Source organism: Panthera uncia (assembly GCF_023721935.1).
Source record: "Panthera uncia isolate 11264 chromosome D3 unlocalized genomic scaffold, Puncia_PCG_1.0 HiC_scaffold_8, whole genome shotgun sequence".
In the NCBI taxonomy this organism is placed as follows: Eukaryota; Metazoa; Chordata; class Mammalia; order Carnivora; family Felidae; genus Panthera; species Panthera uncia.
Genome location: NW_026057586.1, coordinates 70,921,042 through 70,935,955, shown reverse-complemented (window position 1 = coordinate 70,935,955; position 14,914 = coordinate 70,921,042). Strand labels below are relative to the sequence as shown.

The following is a 14,914-nucleotide window of genomic DNA, read 5'->3' as shown; positions in this document are numbered from 1 at the left end:
TCCCCAAACCTGGAAACAGTCCAAATATTTTGCAAATGAAGGGATAAACAAACTAATATATTCATATGATGGAATGCAACTCAACAATAAAAAGTAATGAACATTCAACAACTTTCATGAATCTCAAATGAATTCTATGCTGAATAAAAGAAGCCAGACTCAAAAAGCTACATACTGTATGATTCCATGTGCGTGACATGCTGGGACAAGACAAAACTAAAGGGAGAGAGAACAGATCATCGGTTGCCAGGGGACAGGGGTGTGGCTGAGTACAAAGGGGCCACCCAAAAGAATGTGGGGTGAAATGGAAATGTTCTGTATCTTGATGTGTTGGTGGTTATATGACTGCATGCATTTGTCAAAACTCACAGAACTGTACACTAAAAACAGTGAATTTTACTGTATGTAAATTTTAAAATTAATAAATTTTTAAGAATTTAAAAAGAGATATCACATGGCCAAACAATTTTAGAACTTCTTTTTTGGAACTGCCTTCAGTAGATTTTTTTTTTTTATTACCATTCATCATAATAAGATACAACTGATTTATTAAGTCAAAAAAGCATAGTGTTTCATTTTATTCAAACCCCTACTATGAGGCAGATATGAAGAAGGTACTATTCCCCTTCTACAGATGAACTAAAGCTCAGAGAAGTGAAGTAACTTACTGAAGATCACACAGTAAGTAGGTGAAACCAGCATTTAGACTCTGCTCAACTCTACAGACGTCTTATTTCCTGACTCTCCATCTGGGGCACCAGTTTTCAGCTATTGAAAATGTTATCTCTTCTTTGTCAACAGTCAAAAGCCATTTGGAGCTAAATTTTCTGAAAAAGCTATCCTGGCTGACAACATCCATTTTCATACAAAGACAAAGCGAACTATTAAGAAGCAACGAAGTGGATTTTCTTGTTTAGCCTGAGAACTGGTATGAAGGCACTTACAAAATCAGAATTCTCAAAGCATTCTGAGCAATAGGAAATTATTAAATACATTACCTCACAAGTTGAGATGCTAAATTTGGTCATTAGAGAATCTTTTCTTTCTTTCTTTCTTTCTTTCTTTCTTTCTTTCTTTCTTTCTCTCTCTCTCTCTTTCTTTCTTTCTTTTTCTTTCTTTCTAGAAAACTGAATCCAGACTTGGTCTGTAAGAACTGAAATTCTTAGACTAATAAAAAAACAGTTCAACTTATAATTTTGTGGGCAATTCCTTGAGCTCAAAGAGGCAACCAATAGGATCCTAGACAAGAACTGCACCATCTCTAACAGACAAAAGCACATATAAGGCCGCCAGTCTTTTATGCTACACACACACACACACACACACACACACACACACACACACTTTACTTTTTAAAAACAATGAAAAATATTTAAAGAAATATTTTAGGCTCTTTCATGAGGCTCTTTATACACAGTTTCCTTGCAGTTCAATCTAACATACTGCCTCTCCCACCAGCTCTGCCTATGAGACTTATTTTCAGTCAAACGTGCTGGCTGTTGGCATATGACAAGTCCCACAACTTGAGATGACCAACATGAGACCTCACGGTCAGTCAGTTCTGCTCTAACCTAATATTTGTGAATGAGACCTCACTCTCAACATTCAAAGCCAGACATTCACCTTGGGGAGCCAATGCTGAAAGTCACCATCTTAGCTTGGCCTTTTGACATCTGTTCAGAGTCAAGAAGTCTGAACATGTTCTTCGCTTGCTAACCTCAGGCCAAAATGGGTAATCCATGTGGGACCTGTGGGACTGACCCTGGGTGACATCTAGAAGCCTGTGTGTGGGACTAGTCATTTCTCCTCTCTGGACTACAGATATGGCACTTTCCCACAAAAATCCCAAGCCTGTGGGGCGCTTGGGTGGCTCAGTCGGTTGGGCGTCCGACTTCGGTTCAGGTCATGATCTCACGGTCCGTGAGTTCAAGCCCCATGTCGGGCTCTGTGCTGACGGCTCAGGGCCTAGAGCCTGCTTCAGATTCTGTGTCTCCCTCTCTCTGATGCTCCCCCGTTCATGCTTTGTCTCTCTCTGTCTCAAAAATAAATAAATGTTAAAAAAAAAAAAAATCCCAGCCTGAGTGAATGACTCTGAGGCCCTTTCCTCCAGTCTCAGCGTGCTGTTTTACTTTTACTTCAGCTCTCAGGCTGCTACATGTACCTAATACTCAACACAAATACCAAGCTGCAGATTCTGAGTCCTAATATCACAGGGAAAGAAAGCATGGCATCTAGTTATTTTCTTTTCCAAAAACTATCTAGAGCACTTATTCCCCAATGAAGGGAATGACAGTGGCTGAGAAGTCTTATAAATGGGTGCCCACTCAAAGAAACAGAGGGATAAAAACTATCTCCCCAGGAGGGAGGGGAGTGGGAGACAGGTGATAGATACTAGGGAGGGCACTTGTGATGAGCACTGGGTGTTGTATGTAAGTGATGAGTCACTGAATCCTACTCCTGAAACCAATATTGCACTCTATATTAACTAAAATTACACACACACACACACACACACACACACACACACACAAAACCCACACACGCTATCTCCCCAGTTCCATTGACCACCTGGTCCCTGCTGGCCAACATGGTGAAAAACAAGAGTACAGGTACAAGGCTCTAGCCAACAATGCTCAAAATGAAAGTCTACGGGCCAGGAGGGAAACCCACAGAGACACCACTCCTGTGAATCGTGACTCACATATGAATCATGTCCAAATGCAAGAGAAAATCTGAGTCACGCTTGAGTGCCTGCAGATGGTACAAACTGTCAGGCCCAGGAGGTGAAGGTGGGGTCACAGATGAGGTTCTCTCATTTCTTTTCAATTTTTTAACAAATGAAAAGGTAACTAATTATTTATTTAGACCTCACTTTGTCCCCAAACAAGAACCTAGTGTGACAATTTTGCGTTAAGGAGCCCAATCTACTTTTGCTCCTTATAACAACCCTGTGAAGCAGGTAGGCAGGTAAAGATCTTTATGCCCATTATATAGATGATGAACCTGAGCAGCAGCAAAGGCTGAATGCTAAACTCCAAAGACCATGATGGGCAGGACTGGGACACTCCCTCATGTATCATAAGGCAGCAGAGGTCACATGTTCAAACCGCATGGTATCACTGGAACCACTAAGTCCAGCTCCCCATGAGAGGGCTTCCCTTTCATCATTGTTACCCTGCACAAAACTACTTCAAATAGAATCCCAAGTGAATGGAGAGCCAGAGCTCCCCGAGGTGAGGAGAAGTGGTGTCTTAATCATTTTGTTTCTCCTCAGACCTTAGCACAGTGCCTACAGTTCAATAAACATTTCTGGAATGAGTGAGAGTATAGTGAGTTTGAAGAAAGCAAACCATATTCCATGAAGACTGAGGATGGATTGAAAGGAAAGTCACTTCAAAAACAAGCAAGGCAGAAAAAAGACTGTCCAAGCCTTTGAGAAAAGGAATCCAGTTAATTGTTCAACAAGGTTATAAGACAGGGAAGAAAAGCACTCTTCAGTGGAGGGAAAGCTAACCTCAGAAAACTTTTAGTATTCATTCAACTACCTGATATGTGCCAGGAACTGTTCTAAGTTCTGAAGATATAGTCATGAGCGAAACACAAATCCTTGCCTTGTTGGAGCTTACAATAAAAACCACAAAATTAAAAGACCTAGTATGACAGGTGGCATTATGTAGAAGTAGCAGGCAGGGAAGATGGACGGGAGTGCCAAGGTAGAGAGTGGCAATTTGGGTAAGACCTAAAGGAAGGAACAGAACAAGCTGTGCGTAGGATGGCCATATCATTTATCATCCAATCCAGGACACCTTTAGAGTGAAAGGGACACTATTAATAATTACACAGGACAATGAATTCAAACCAGACTGTCCTGGGCAAACTCAGGCATGTGGACCTTAGCCATAAAGCTCTCCAGTATAAGGGCAGAGCAGAGGGGAGAGCAGGAAAAAGCACCTCAGATTCAGAGCGTGCCTGATACATTTAGGAAACCCCTACAATAATAAAGTGAGAGGGGAAAGCAGGAGACGAGGTCTGAGAGTAACAAAGGGTTGCAAGAGGGAGGGGGCTCTGTCGGCTATTGTAACGCCTTTGGCTTTTGATCCGAGTGCACTGGGAAGCCCTTGGAGGGTTTTGTGCACAGAAGTTTCATGATCTGACTTCTATTTTCAGAGGGTCACTCTGAATTGCTGTGCTGGAAATAAACTATATCAAAGGGCAAAAAGAGGAAGCTGAGAGACCAGTTAGTGGGATATCACAACAATCCAGGCGAAAGATGAAGGTACCTTCATTAGGGCTGGGACTGGTAGAGGTGATGACATATGGAAAGATTTGGGATATATCCTCATAGATCTGACATTAATTGGTTATAAATGGCAATATGGTAATAAAAATTATAATGATTTTTATCTAATCCTTTCTGTGGCTGGCTAACATAATCGATCGGGAAGCACAAGATCAAAGATGGGAGTTCAATTCCCATGTGACCCCTGACCCCTTTGAAATCACATGCTACTGGTCATAAAGGGAATAGGCAAAGGTAAGGATGATCCTACTTAACTCTATTGGCCTGACTAGAAAAAGTCTGAGGAGCCCACACTTTCTCCAAGAAGCTACACATTCTAGAATATATTTATGTAATTGTGCACTTGCATACCAATTAAAGAGAATAATTTTGTGGGCTGTTCAGATGCTTCTCACATATGGCAGCTTGGTCGTGGAAGCACAAATTCATTTGTCAATAAATGTGCTAAACACTGTGGGGAGAAGATGAATAAAGATAAATTCTTTCAGTCTAGTGCAGAGACAGACATAGAAACAAACAGCGGGATCATGATATGCCAAGTAGTACAATTAGGTTATGCATATGGAACGATGTGGAAACATGCCTAAAATCTCCTAGGAAGGCATGGGGAGAACCGCCAGGGAGGGCTTCAAAGAGAAGGTATTTTGGGGGTTGAATCATAAAGACTGAGTTGATGAGGTGCCTGGGTAGTTCAGTCGGTTAAACGCCCAACTCTTGGTTTCAGCTCAGGTCATGATCTCATGGTTTGTGAGTTCGAGCCCCGTGTTGAGCTCTGCACTGATAGTCCAGAGTCTGCTTGGGATTCTCTCTCTCTCCCTCTCTCTCTGCCTCTCCCCGGCTCATGCTCAGATGCTTTCTCTCTCTCAAAATGAATAAATAAAAATAAAAAAAAAAGACTAAGCTGATGTTTGCCAGGCAGAATCAGGGTTGAAGATAGGGTGAAAGCATATTCTGCAGGGGTGCTAGTTCATGCAAAGAAATATGAGGACAAAGATCTTTGGAGGAGCCACAAGCAATGGCTGGAATATAACACATGCACATATCATAACACACATGACAAAGGCAGCTCTTACTTGCTGACTGTGCCAGGAACCATTCCAAGCACTTTACATGGATTATCACATTTAATATTCACACAAATCCTCTTCACAGATGATGAAAGTAAGACACATAGAGGTAACTTGGCCTGAGGGCCTCACTGCTCATTAGAAGTGGAGTTAGGACTCACATCTGAAGAGTCTAGAGCCTGAGTTCTTTCTGTATACAGTGATGTGTGGAAGTGGTGGCCAATAAGGATGCAAAGGCAGGCAGCAGATGGGTCATGACTAGTGTTACAGGCCATGAACCACGGGAGGGTTTTATACGTGGGAAGGAGGGGCTGATCAGATTTGTATTTAGAAATATCTCCTTGGTGACAGTATGGAAGATGAATCAGAGGGAGCAGGGACAAAGCAGGAAGACCACTTAGAAAATTGCTGTCATAATCCTGGCCAGATATGGCATGGGTCTGAACCAAAGCAGAAGCAGTGAGAATGGAGGGGACAGGCCAGAGTCAGAAGAAAGAGGGAACAGAAGAGGGAGAGTGGGTAGGGGAGCCACCAGAGATGATTTTCCTTGTCAGTATACTGAGGATGAGGTACTTGGGAGTTATCCAAGCAGAGAGGTCCATCAGGTGCATGGACCTATGGCTCAAGAGTCCAAGATGGAGAAGGGTGAATGAGAGATCCAGGTTGCACCAAATGCTTTTCCCATGCATGTGTACCAGGGAATCTTTAGATCAGAGGACTCCATGATGGTGTCATTAGAAGATCTTCCACAACCATCCCCACATAAGGATTCTTTGAAACTTCCCTCTCTTCCTCAAAGTAAATTTCAAAATTCCAAAAGACTCATCTTCCGAGGAATCATCTGGTCTACCTAAGCTATCCCAGGCCCAGAACCACTCCAGGACTAGTCAGGGTAAATCCTGGTGCTTTTACCATCTGCACCTGTAATCCCTCTGCTTCAGATCAGCAGTAAAACTAGCTCAAACTGTAGTGCTGTGAGCCCAAGAACAGCCCCTCCTCGGTACAACTCCATCCCACACAGCCTAGGAAGCTCAAACTCTGGGTTCCTATAAAATGGCTCTTTGGTTTAGCAAAATGGAAAGATTGCCTTTGATACAAGAGTCTGGCAGCCAAGTAACATTTTAAGCACCCCAAGTGCAGACATAAAATGCATCTTATCACCAAACTATTATCCAATTTGTCTTCTCATTTAAAGAGAAATAATAAAAGAACAAAAGAAACAGAGAAAGAGGAAGAGAAAAAAGAAAGAAAGGATGGAAGGAGGGAAGAAGTTAATTAATGACAATCCTTTAGGGATTCTCTTATTGCCAACCAGTTTTCAAGACTTAGCTACTGACCTCTAGAAATATTGTTGGATGAAGCAACCAATGAATGAAGGAAAAATTCATTAACCAATTTCATACCACTTCACTTTCACTATACCTTCTTTAAGCTAAGTTTCAGAAACGCAAGTTAGTTATAGAAAACTAAGACATAGAGCAGCAGTCCCATATCCACCCCCAACTAAGTTTTAATGTTTTTTACACTCATGTTGAACAATATCTGTCCTTTGAGGCTTTCCAAAATCTGCCCTTATTCATCCCAACTCCTGTTCCCCTACATCATAAAGATACTCTGAATGGTGTGGTCTAAATGAGGAACAGCAGTCTGAGTCAGGACACCTGGCCACAGGCTTGAGAGATTCAATTAATATCTCTATACCTCAGGACATTAAGTTGCCCCATGTGCAAAACATACTTAATAGTATATGCCCTCCTAGGATGATTGCATGACATAGTAGATATACATGGTCTTCCAGAAAGCATGTAACCTGTGTTAGTAGAAGTCCATTCTGTCCCTGCCTCCCTGCCTCCACCCAGAACCTTCACCTGCTACCTCTCTAGGTAACCAAATCCTACGGCTTCAAGTCTGAGGCGCATGCCCACTTCTCGAAGCTACAATGCCACCGTTCTCCTTCCTGATCTCACGTGCAGCCCATTTATAATTCCATGCATTATACAGCACTGCTTCTAAATAGGTCACCCAAAATTGTGGCTGAAATGATCCCAAAATAGACATGGACCTGCTTTTCTGGTCCCTGTGTCGTTTCTAGATGTAAGCCTGCAACTCTGAGCATCCCAACTCTGTTACCTCTTGGATTGGTTACCTGCACCACTGTTGCTAAGCAGGCTGACAGAAAGCTCTTCTGTTCCACTGAAGTTCAAGAAGGACATGCTGTCACCAGGCTGGCGGGAAGTGCTGTGCCTGCAGAGAACAGAGCCCAGCCACCTGGCTTAATGCAGAGCATTACCTCTTTTATCCTGTTCACCCCATATCCCAGGAGTCTCGATCAAAAACAGCTCTGAATATCTAGCTACACAGGTTGGCAACAACTGGGAGCCATACCACAGGCTACTGGACTTCAGTGCTTGGTGTCTGTGCCAGATCTGGTCTCCTGTGGCCTGCTTGTCCTGGCCTGGCACCTCAAAAACTGCTTTCCCACTGCCATACTGGATTGCCTGCCCTTCCTCATCCTCAGCTCCCCACTGCTAAAACAGACAGGAGGCTATAAAGTGAATGAAAAGAGGTACCAAGTGAGCTGACAAAGAGGGTCATGTCCTGCCCATATCTCTCATCCATTCCACGGGATGTCGAGATGATTGAAAAAGGGGCCAAAGAGACTGCCCTTTGCAAAGTGTTTCCTAAAGCATCACAGGAACAGTGAGGCCAGTTGTATCCCCAGCTCATGTCTGTCAAGTAAGTGACTTTATTCCTGCACTGACTCTCTTGGATGCTTTCTAATGCATTCAGAACTCTGGTTCAACAAGAGTTGTTTCTATAAACACGGGCCTTGATTTCCATTGCTTTTAGCAGAAACAACTTCTAAACTCAACAGGGGGATTTCTCGGTGGCCAAAATGACAAAAGTCACAGACTTCCCAGAACACACAGCATGAACAACCTATCTCCGCACTCATTTTCACTCTTGGCTGAGGTTTAGACAAAACTCATGTTTGAGGTTTACAAAGTGTGCTTTGAACTAAAGCTAAAGCAAGGCCTAGGTAACGTGTGGCACAGCGTCAGGCTGTTTGCTTTGCACTTGGCCCAGTGAAAGGGATGGAACTGACAAAGGAAGGGCTTGATCTCATACTGTGTCATCAAGTCTTGTAACCATGACATTTTATAAGCAGACTGTTCTGCCATGGTTCTGGGTACCGCAGAGTTTCTCAAGGTACTTTCTGGAGCCCTATGCACATCCTCACCTTCCAGCAGCTTCATGATACGCTAACTCCAGCAGCTCTGCAGAGGAGTGAGTTGGGTCCCTCTGCCCGCTGCCCTGCAGCTCCGCCATATTCTGTCGGGTCTGGTGATGGATCTGGATGGCCTCTCCGGATGGTCCTACCCAGACAAAGATCCACTGAGCATCATTCCCACCCAACAGCTAGTGCTTTGTACTTAGCTTTACTCTTCCTTCTTTCCAGCTGCTGAGACGTGGGCGCTGGGAGAGACCGGAAGGAAAGCACACCAAGGGTAATATTACACATGTGATCCTCCAGCTTCCCAAAAGAACATCTCCTCTTCTAAGCAGGACTCATCTTCCTGTGGGGCCTCACATTTGTCACCCTGTTCAGCCTAAAAACACTTCAGGAGTCTCTGTCTCATGCATGTCAAACTGAGATGCCATAGAGAAACACTGCAGTACAGGAGTAGAGGGCACCTCCCAGAAGGAATGACACAAACTAAACAACAAGGAACACATGAGTGAAACGTCAATGACTCTGTTAATACATAAGACGTTGACAGCTGTGACTCCAAGAAGCAGAGGATGCGCAAGTGCATAAAAGACATCAGGTGGGTGGGAGAGAAATCACAATTAGTCAAGTCTATTCAAAAATGCTTCCTGGGGAAGAAATTTCAGAGGTGAGTGTTTGGCAAGGTTAGTAGGAATGGAAAAAGATGGCACTTGGGCAGAAGAAATAATATGTGTGAAATCTCAAATGTGGAGGAGGCAAAAGGCATGCAGGAGACCACCAGATGAGCATGGGAAAGAACAGAAGCTCTGAGGATGGGAGCGAGGAGATGCAAAGTTGGGGAGCCAGGCAAAGGAGGGCCTCAGCTATCAGCAGACTGGGCAGGCATGAGGACGAAACAGAGGAAGCAGGACCAGAGAGTCCTGTTTTAGTAAAGTGTGCCCAACGGTTGGGGGCAAGATGAGCTGGAGGCCATGAAAGACACATCAATGGTTCTCCTAAGAGAACTCGAAGGGAGCCCGTAGGGATAACAATGTAAAGAAAGAGACAGTGGAAAGAAAAAAATCCTGTAATTATGACAGGGATAAGGGGGGCAAAAAGGAGTTTGGGAGTGACCCCCAATTATGGCCTACACAACCAGATTCATTTCTCATCGATTTAACTTTTAACATTAAAAGCAAGTGGAAAAGGAAGTAACTAGACATTTTCAGGCATTCAGCGGGCCGGCTTCCATGAAAAGACCCTGGAGTTTAATGCATCTGTTCCTTCCCAGCCCAGTCAGAGCCCATTAAGCTGAAGTTAATTTTAGCCACAGCTTTATAAAACCATACTGTCATCCTCTGTAGGAGAAAACACAGATCAAAAAGGACAGGCTAGGAAAAACAGTGGATTGAAGAAAATGTCTTTTTAAGTTTTGATTGCTTTCGAACTTTCAAAAAATGGAATCATACAGAATGCACTCTTATGTTGGGCTTCTTTCATTATGTCCATAAACTTAAACATAAATTTGGATGTGGTTGTAGTTCATTCTCATTTCTGTATAGCATCTCGTATTTAAAAAAACCACTTATTCTATCCTTTCTCTTTTTTTCAACTTATTTGAACTAAAACAAAAACAAAACAACCAGCTCACCCATTTCTCAAAAATTGTGTTTTTTTTTTTAGTTGTTAGAGACTCCTGAGAAAAAACAAAATAATATAACTTCTGTGTATTCAAGACATTAATATCACTATCCAGAGAGAGACAGGAGAGGAAGGAATGAACAAGGATAAGCAGCATTACTCTTAGGAAAGAAAGCAGATGACAAAGTACAGTCCCTTTCAAACAGAAGAAAAGCCCTTAGGTTTACACAGTCACTTCCCAAGTGTGTCCTCAAGGATCCCCACAAGAACCCCTGGGGTAGGCAAAGTGGCAATGGATAGCTCCATCTTAGAGGTGGGGCACTGGAGTTGCAGAGAAGTTGAGATTCTTAACTGAGGCCACACGGCTGGTTAGTGACAAGGACCAGGACTAGCAGCTCCCAGCACAAGGCTCTTTCCTGAGCAACCAACTTACCCACAGGAAAAGTGTGCATCCAGCGCCTTCTGTTGGATGTGAGCTTCATGGGCATTCGTGACGGGGCAAAGGGGTTAATCAGTGCCCGCTGGGGTGTGTATCCCCCAGGTCGAACATGCAGCATGGATTCTGCGCTGCCTACATGGAACCTTCCCGGCGCACTAGAGTCTCGCTGTGGTGGCTCCATCATGTTCTCCAGGACATCTGTCAGTTATTGTGGAGTTGAGGCATAAAGAGAAAGCACAGAGCCATGGTGAAACCAGGACTAGGCAGTCAGCCAAGGCTGACTAGAATCTTGAACGTCATACATGTTAGGGAGTGAAAGAAATAAGTAAAATCACCCAACTATAATGAAATGAAACACTGGGTTTGTTTACTTTTTAAATACTTGGGAGAAGGAAGTTCTGGCTCCTAAATTACTGGCCCAATAAAGCCACACCAAAACCTGATGGAGAGAACCACCCATCACCTAGAGACCCTGCACTTTGAGCTAGATGCAATGACTTGAGTTGCCTCCCTGGGAGATAGGGTGGGTATATTCTATATGTGGGAGGAACGATAAAAATAGATATTTGGTGTCCAGAAGGGCAAATCCTGATAGAGATAGCCAGTGTGTTCATTAAACCCATTTGATTTTCCTCTTAGGCACATGAGACTATAGTTTCTAGCCCCTCTACGCTGGGGCCAAATAACTTTGTTCTACCTCTTACACTTTTGGTAGGAATGCAAACGGGTACAGCCACTGTGGAAAACAAAATGGAGATTCCTCCAAAAGTTAAAAATAGAACTACCCTATGATCTAGTAATTGCCATAGGTATTTACTCAAAGAATACAAAAACACTAATTCAAAGGGATACATGCACTCTTATGTTTATAGCAGCATTATTTACAACAGCCAAATTATGGAAGCAGTCCAAGTCTCTAACAATAGATGAATAGATAAAGAAGATGTGGTATATGTATACAATGGAATATTATTCAGACATAAAAAAGAATGAAATCTTGGGGTGCCTGGGTGGCTCAGTTGGTTAAGCGTCCGACTTCGGCTCAGGTCATGATCTCATGGCTCATGAGTTTGAGCTGCACGTAGGGCTCTGTGCTGATAAGCACGGAGCCTGGAGCCTGCTTTGGATTCGGTGTCTCTCTCCTTCTCTGTGCCTTCCCCCCCCCCCAAACTAAATAAACATTTTAAAAAATTAAAAAAAAAAAAAAAGAATGAAATCTTGGCATTTGCAACAACATGGATGGAGCTAAAGAGTATAATGCTAAGTGAAATAAGTCAGAGAAAGACAAATACCATTATTTCATACATATGGGGAATTTAAGAAACAAAACAAACAAGCAAAGGGAAAAAGAGAGACAGAGACGAGACAGAGAGACAGAGACAAACCAAGAAACAGACTGTTAAGAGAACAAACTGATGATTACCAGAGGGGAGGGAGGTGGGCTGATGGGTAAAATAGGTGATAGGGATTAAGGAGTGTATATTTTGTGATGAGCACAGAGCAATTTATGGAATTGTTGAGTCACTATATTGTACACCTGAAATTTACATAACACTGTATGTTAACTACACTGGAAATGCCATGGCATGGCATGGCATGACATGACATGGCATGACATGACATAGAATAAAAATAATAACTTCGTTCCAAGCAATAGAACACAGGTGGAAATGGCATGCTCCAATGAAGGCCTGGACCACAAATATCTCTACTCATGATCTCCATTCTCTTTTCCCCTACTGTGCTAACTTTGGAGACCAGTGCTAATGATCATACCATCCCAGCCTGGGGCCCTGAATGACTGGGTGGATCAGAAACCCCTCCCACTGACTCAGTGACCTGGATATAAGTAAGCAAATATTACTATGTTTAAAAAAAAAATTCCTGGGAGAAAAGAATGAAGAAATGGATGCATCCAGCATTGACCAGGCAATGAGGTGGCATGACATACAGACTCAACCTGTCTTGTCCAACGGCAGACAGGCTCCCATTATAGAGATGGAGGTAACATGCTACATAACCTAAGTGGATCAAAGAGCTAAAACCCACAACCAGCTCCCCTGGTATGCATCCCACGTTCACTAAAGCAATCACCCACATCAGAAAATGGGTCCAGCAGATGCAAATTCCATGGCATCAAGGAATATGTCTTGTTCACCATTATTTAGCCAATGCCTACCAAAGAACCTGGTATATAGTAATAGCTAATTCCTTAAAGCTGATTTGCATGCAAGAAGGGAACATTCAGATATCTATGAAAGCTATATTTTTCACTGTTTTATTAAAATTTATTTATTTATTTACTTATTCTGAGGGAGACAGAGACAGCACAAGTGGGGAGGGGCAGAGAGAGGGGGAGGGGGAGGGAGAGAGAGAGAGGGAGGGAGGGAGAGAGGGGGAGAGAGGGAAAGGGAGAGGGAGAGGGAGAGGGAGAGGGAGAGGGAGAGAGAGAGAGAGAGAGAGAGAGAAGGAGAATCCCAAGCGGGCTTTATGCTGTGTGCTATCAGCACAGAGCCCGATGCAGTGCTCCAACTTACCAACTGTGAGATCATGACCTGAGACGAAATCAAAGAGTAGGATGCTTAACTGACTGAGCCACCCAGGCACCCCTATTTTTTCACTGTTAATTAATGAGTTGATGCTCAGGTTTACCAAATAAAAAAGAAAATGGTCTAGTTAGTTATCATGAAAATAAAAGGAGAAAATCCAATTTAAAAAAAGATAAGTTAACGCTTTGAAAAGGATGAGAAATAGGACTAAGGGATAAGGGTGCCTGGCTGGCTCAGTTGGTAGAGCATGCGACTCTGTCTCAGCATCATGAGTTTGAGCCTCACATTGGGCATGAAGCCTACTTAAAAAAAAAAAAAAAGAAAAAAGAAAAGAAAAAGGACTAAGGGATAAAGTGGGTCAAAAATACATATAGATTGCAACTACCTGGATGGAACTAGAGGGTATTATTCTAAGCGAAATTAGAGAAAGACAAATATCACATGACTTCACTCACATGAGGAATTTAAGATACAATACAGATGAACATAAGGGAAGGGAAGCAAAAATATATAAAAACAGGAAGGGGGACAAAACATAAGAGACTCTTAAATATAGAGAACAAACAGAGTATTGCTGGAGGGGTTGTGGGAGGGGGGGATGGGCTAAATGGGTAAGGGACATTAAGGAATCTACTCCTGAAATCACTGTTGCACTATATGCTAACTTGGATGTAAATTTAAAAAACAAATAAAAATTTTTTTAAATATATGTTATAGAAAAAAAATTATGTATAGAGGAAAGGGGAAATGTTTTCTATGTTACATTGGGTAGGTAGATGGGTGAGACCCCCTAAACACACTAGAGAAACAGTAAACTAAGGGCCTATAGATTGTACTGCCTTATAATATTCTAGTGAATTGCTTTTTGGCTTTTCCAAAAAACTCCCCAATATCACTAAAGGACACTGAAATCAATTCTACTATTCAGATAAATTTTTAAGAAAACTATTTTCAAAGCTACTTTCAAAGCTACAACATTATCTCCTCAGAGATCTGGCTTTTAGAGCAACAAGGGTTTTGGAAGAACTAACGTTTAGTGTAATTTAGCTTTTGTTACAGATCCTACTAAGAATATTTGCAGAAAAATGGGGATAACTGTCACACGAACTTAGAAATTTCCAGAAAGTGGGGAAATGCTAACCTACAAATTTCAAATGTATTAAAATTCCTGAGTGCTGAAACTAATTAAGTGACATAGGTGATATACTATACTTATGTCATTAAATATCTGCTCCTTTCTCTTTTTTTAGCATTTCCTATTTATACTTTGAACCAGTTACAAAACAAGCAAAATTTTTTCTATAGTCAAAAACTATGCCCTTGGCATAGTATATATGGTGCTGGAGCTGATGGCTTCACCTTCAACACCCTGGGTCATAGAAAACATTCCTCACCCTTTGGGAATCCTTCCAGGAGGGCAACAGGGGGCAGCTATGTGTATACAACATTCCTAAGTCAGTGATCAAAAGTCAGGAAGGCTGCGCTTCCATTTATATAACATCCTTGAAATTAACAAAATTATAGAGCAAGAGAATGATCAGTGAGAGTGTGTGGCTATAAAGGGGTAACACAAGACAGCCCTGTGGTGATGGAATAGTTCTGTATTTAATTATGATGATAATTATAAATAAATAAATGTACACATGTGATAAAAATGCATAGAGGAGCGCCTGGCTGACTTAGTCATTAGAGCATATGATTCATGAT

General features: G+C 42.4%; 1 protein-coding gene across 10 annotated transcripts in view; it reads right to left on the bottom strand.

Annotated features, from left to right (window-relative positions):
- DEPDC5 (DEP domain containing 5, GATOR1 subcomplex subunit) overlaps positions 1-14,914 on the bottom strand; it is a 125,647-nt gene that overhangs the window by 58,862 nt on the left and 51,871 nt on the right. For 7 of the 10 annotated variants that reach the window (XM_049619070.1, XM_049619069.1, XM_049619071.1 and 4 more), the window contains 3 exons: positions 10,653-10,856; positions 8,609-8,744; positions 7,514-7,611 (listed from right to left, as the gene is read on the bottom strand). In XM_049619070.1, coding sequence (XP_049475027.1) covers positions 7,514-7,611; positions 8,609-8,744; positions 10,653-10,856 — 438 coding nt within the window. The remainder of the gene's footprint in view (positions 1-7,513; positions 7,612-8,608; positions 8,745-10,652; positions 10,857-14,914) is intronic. The other 3 variants (XM_049619075.1, XM_049619077.1, XM_049619076.1) reach the window with 1 other exon arrangement.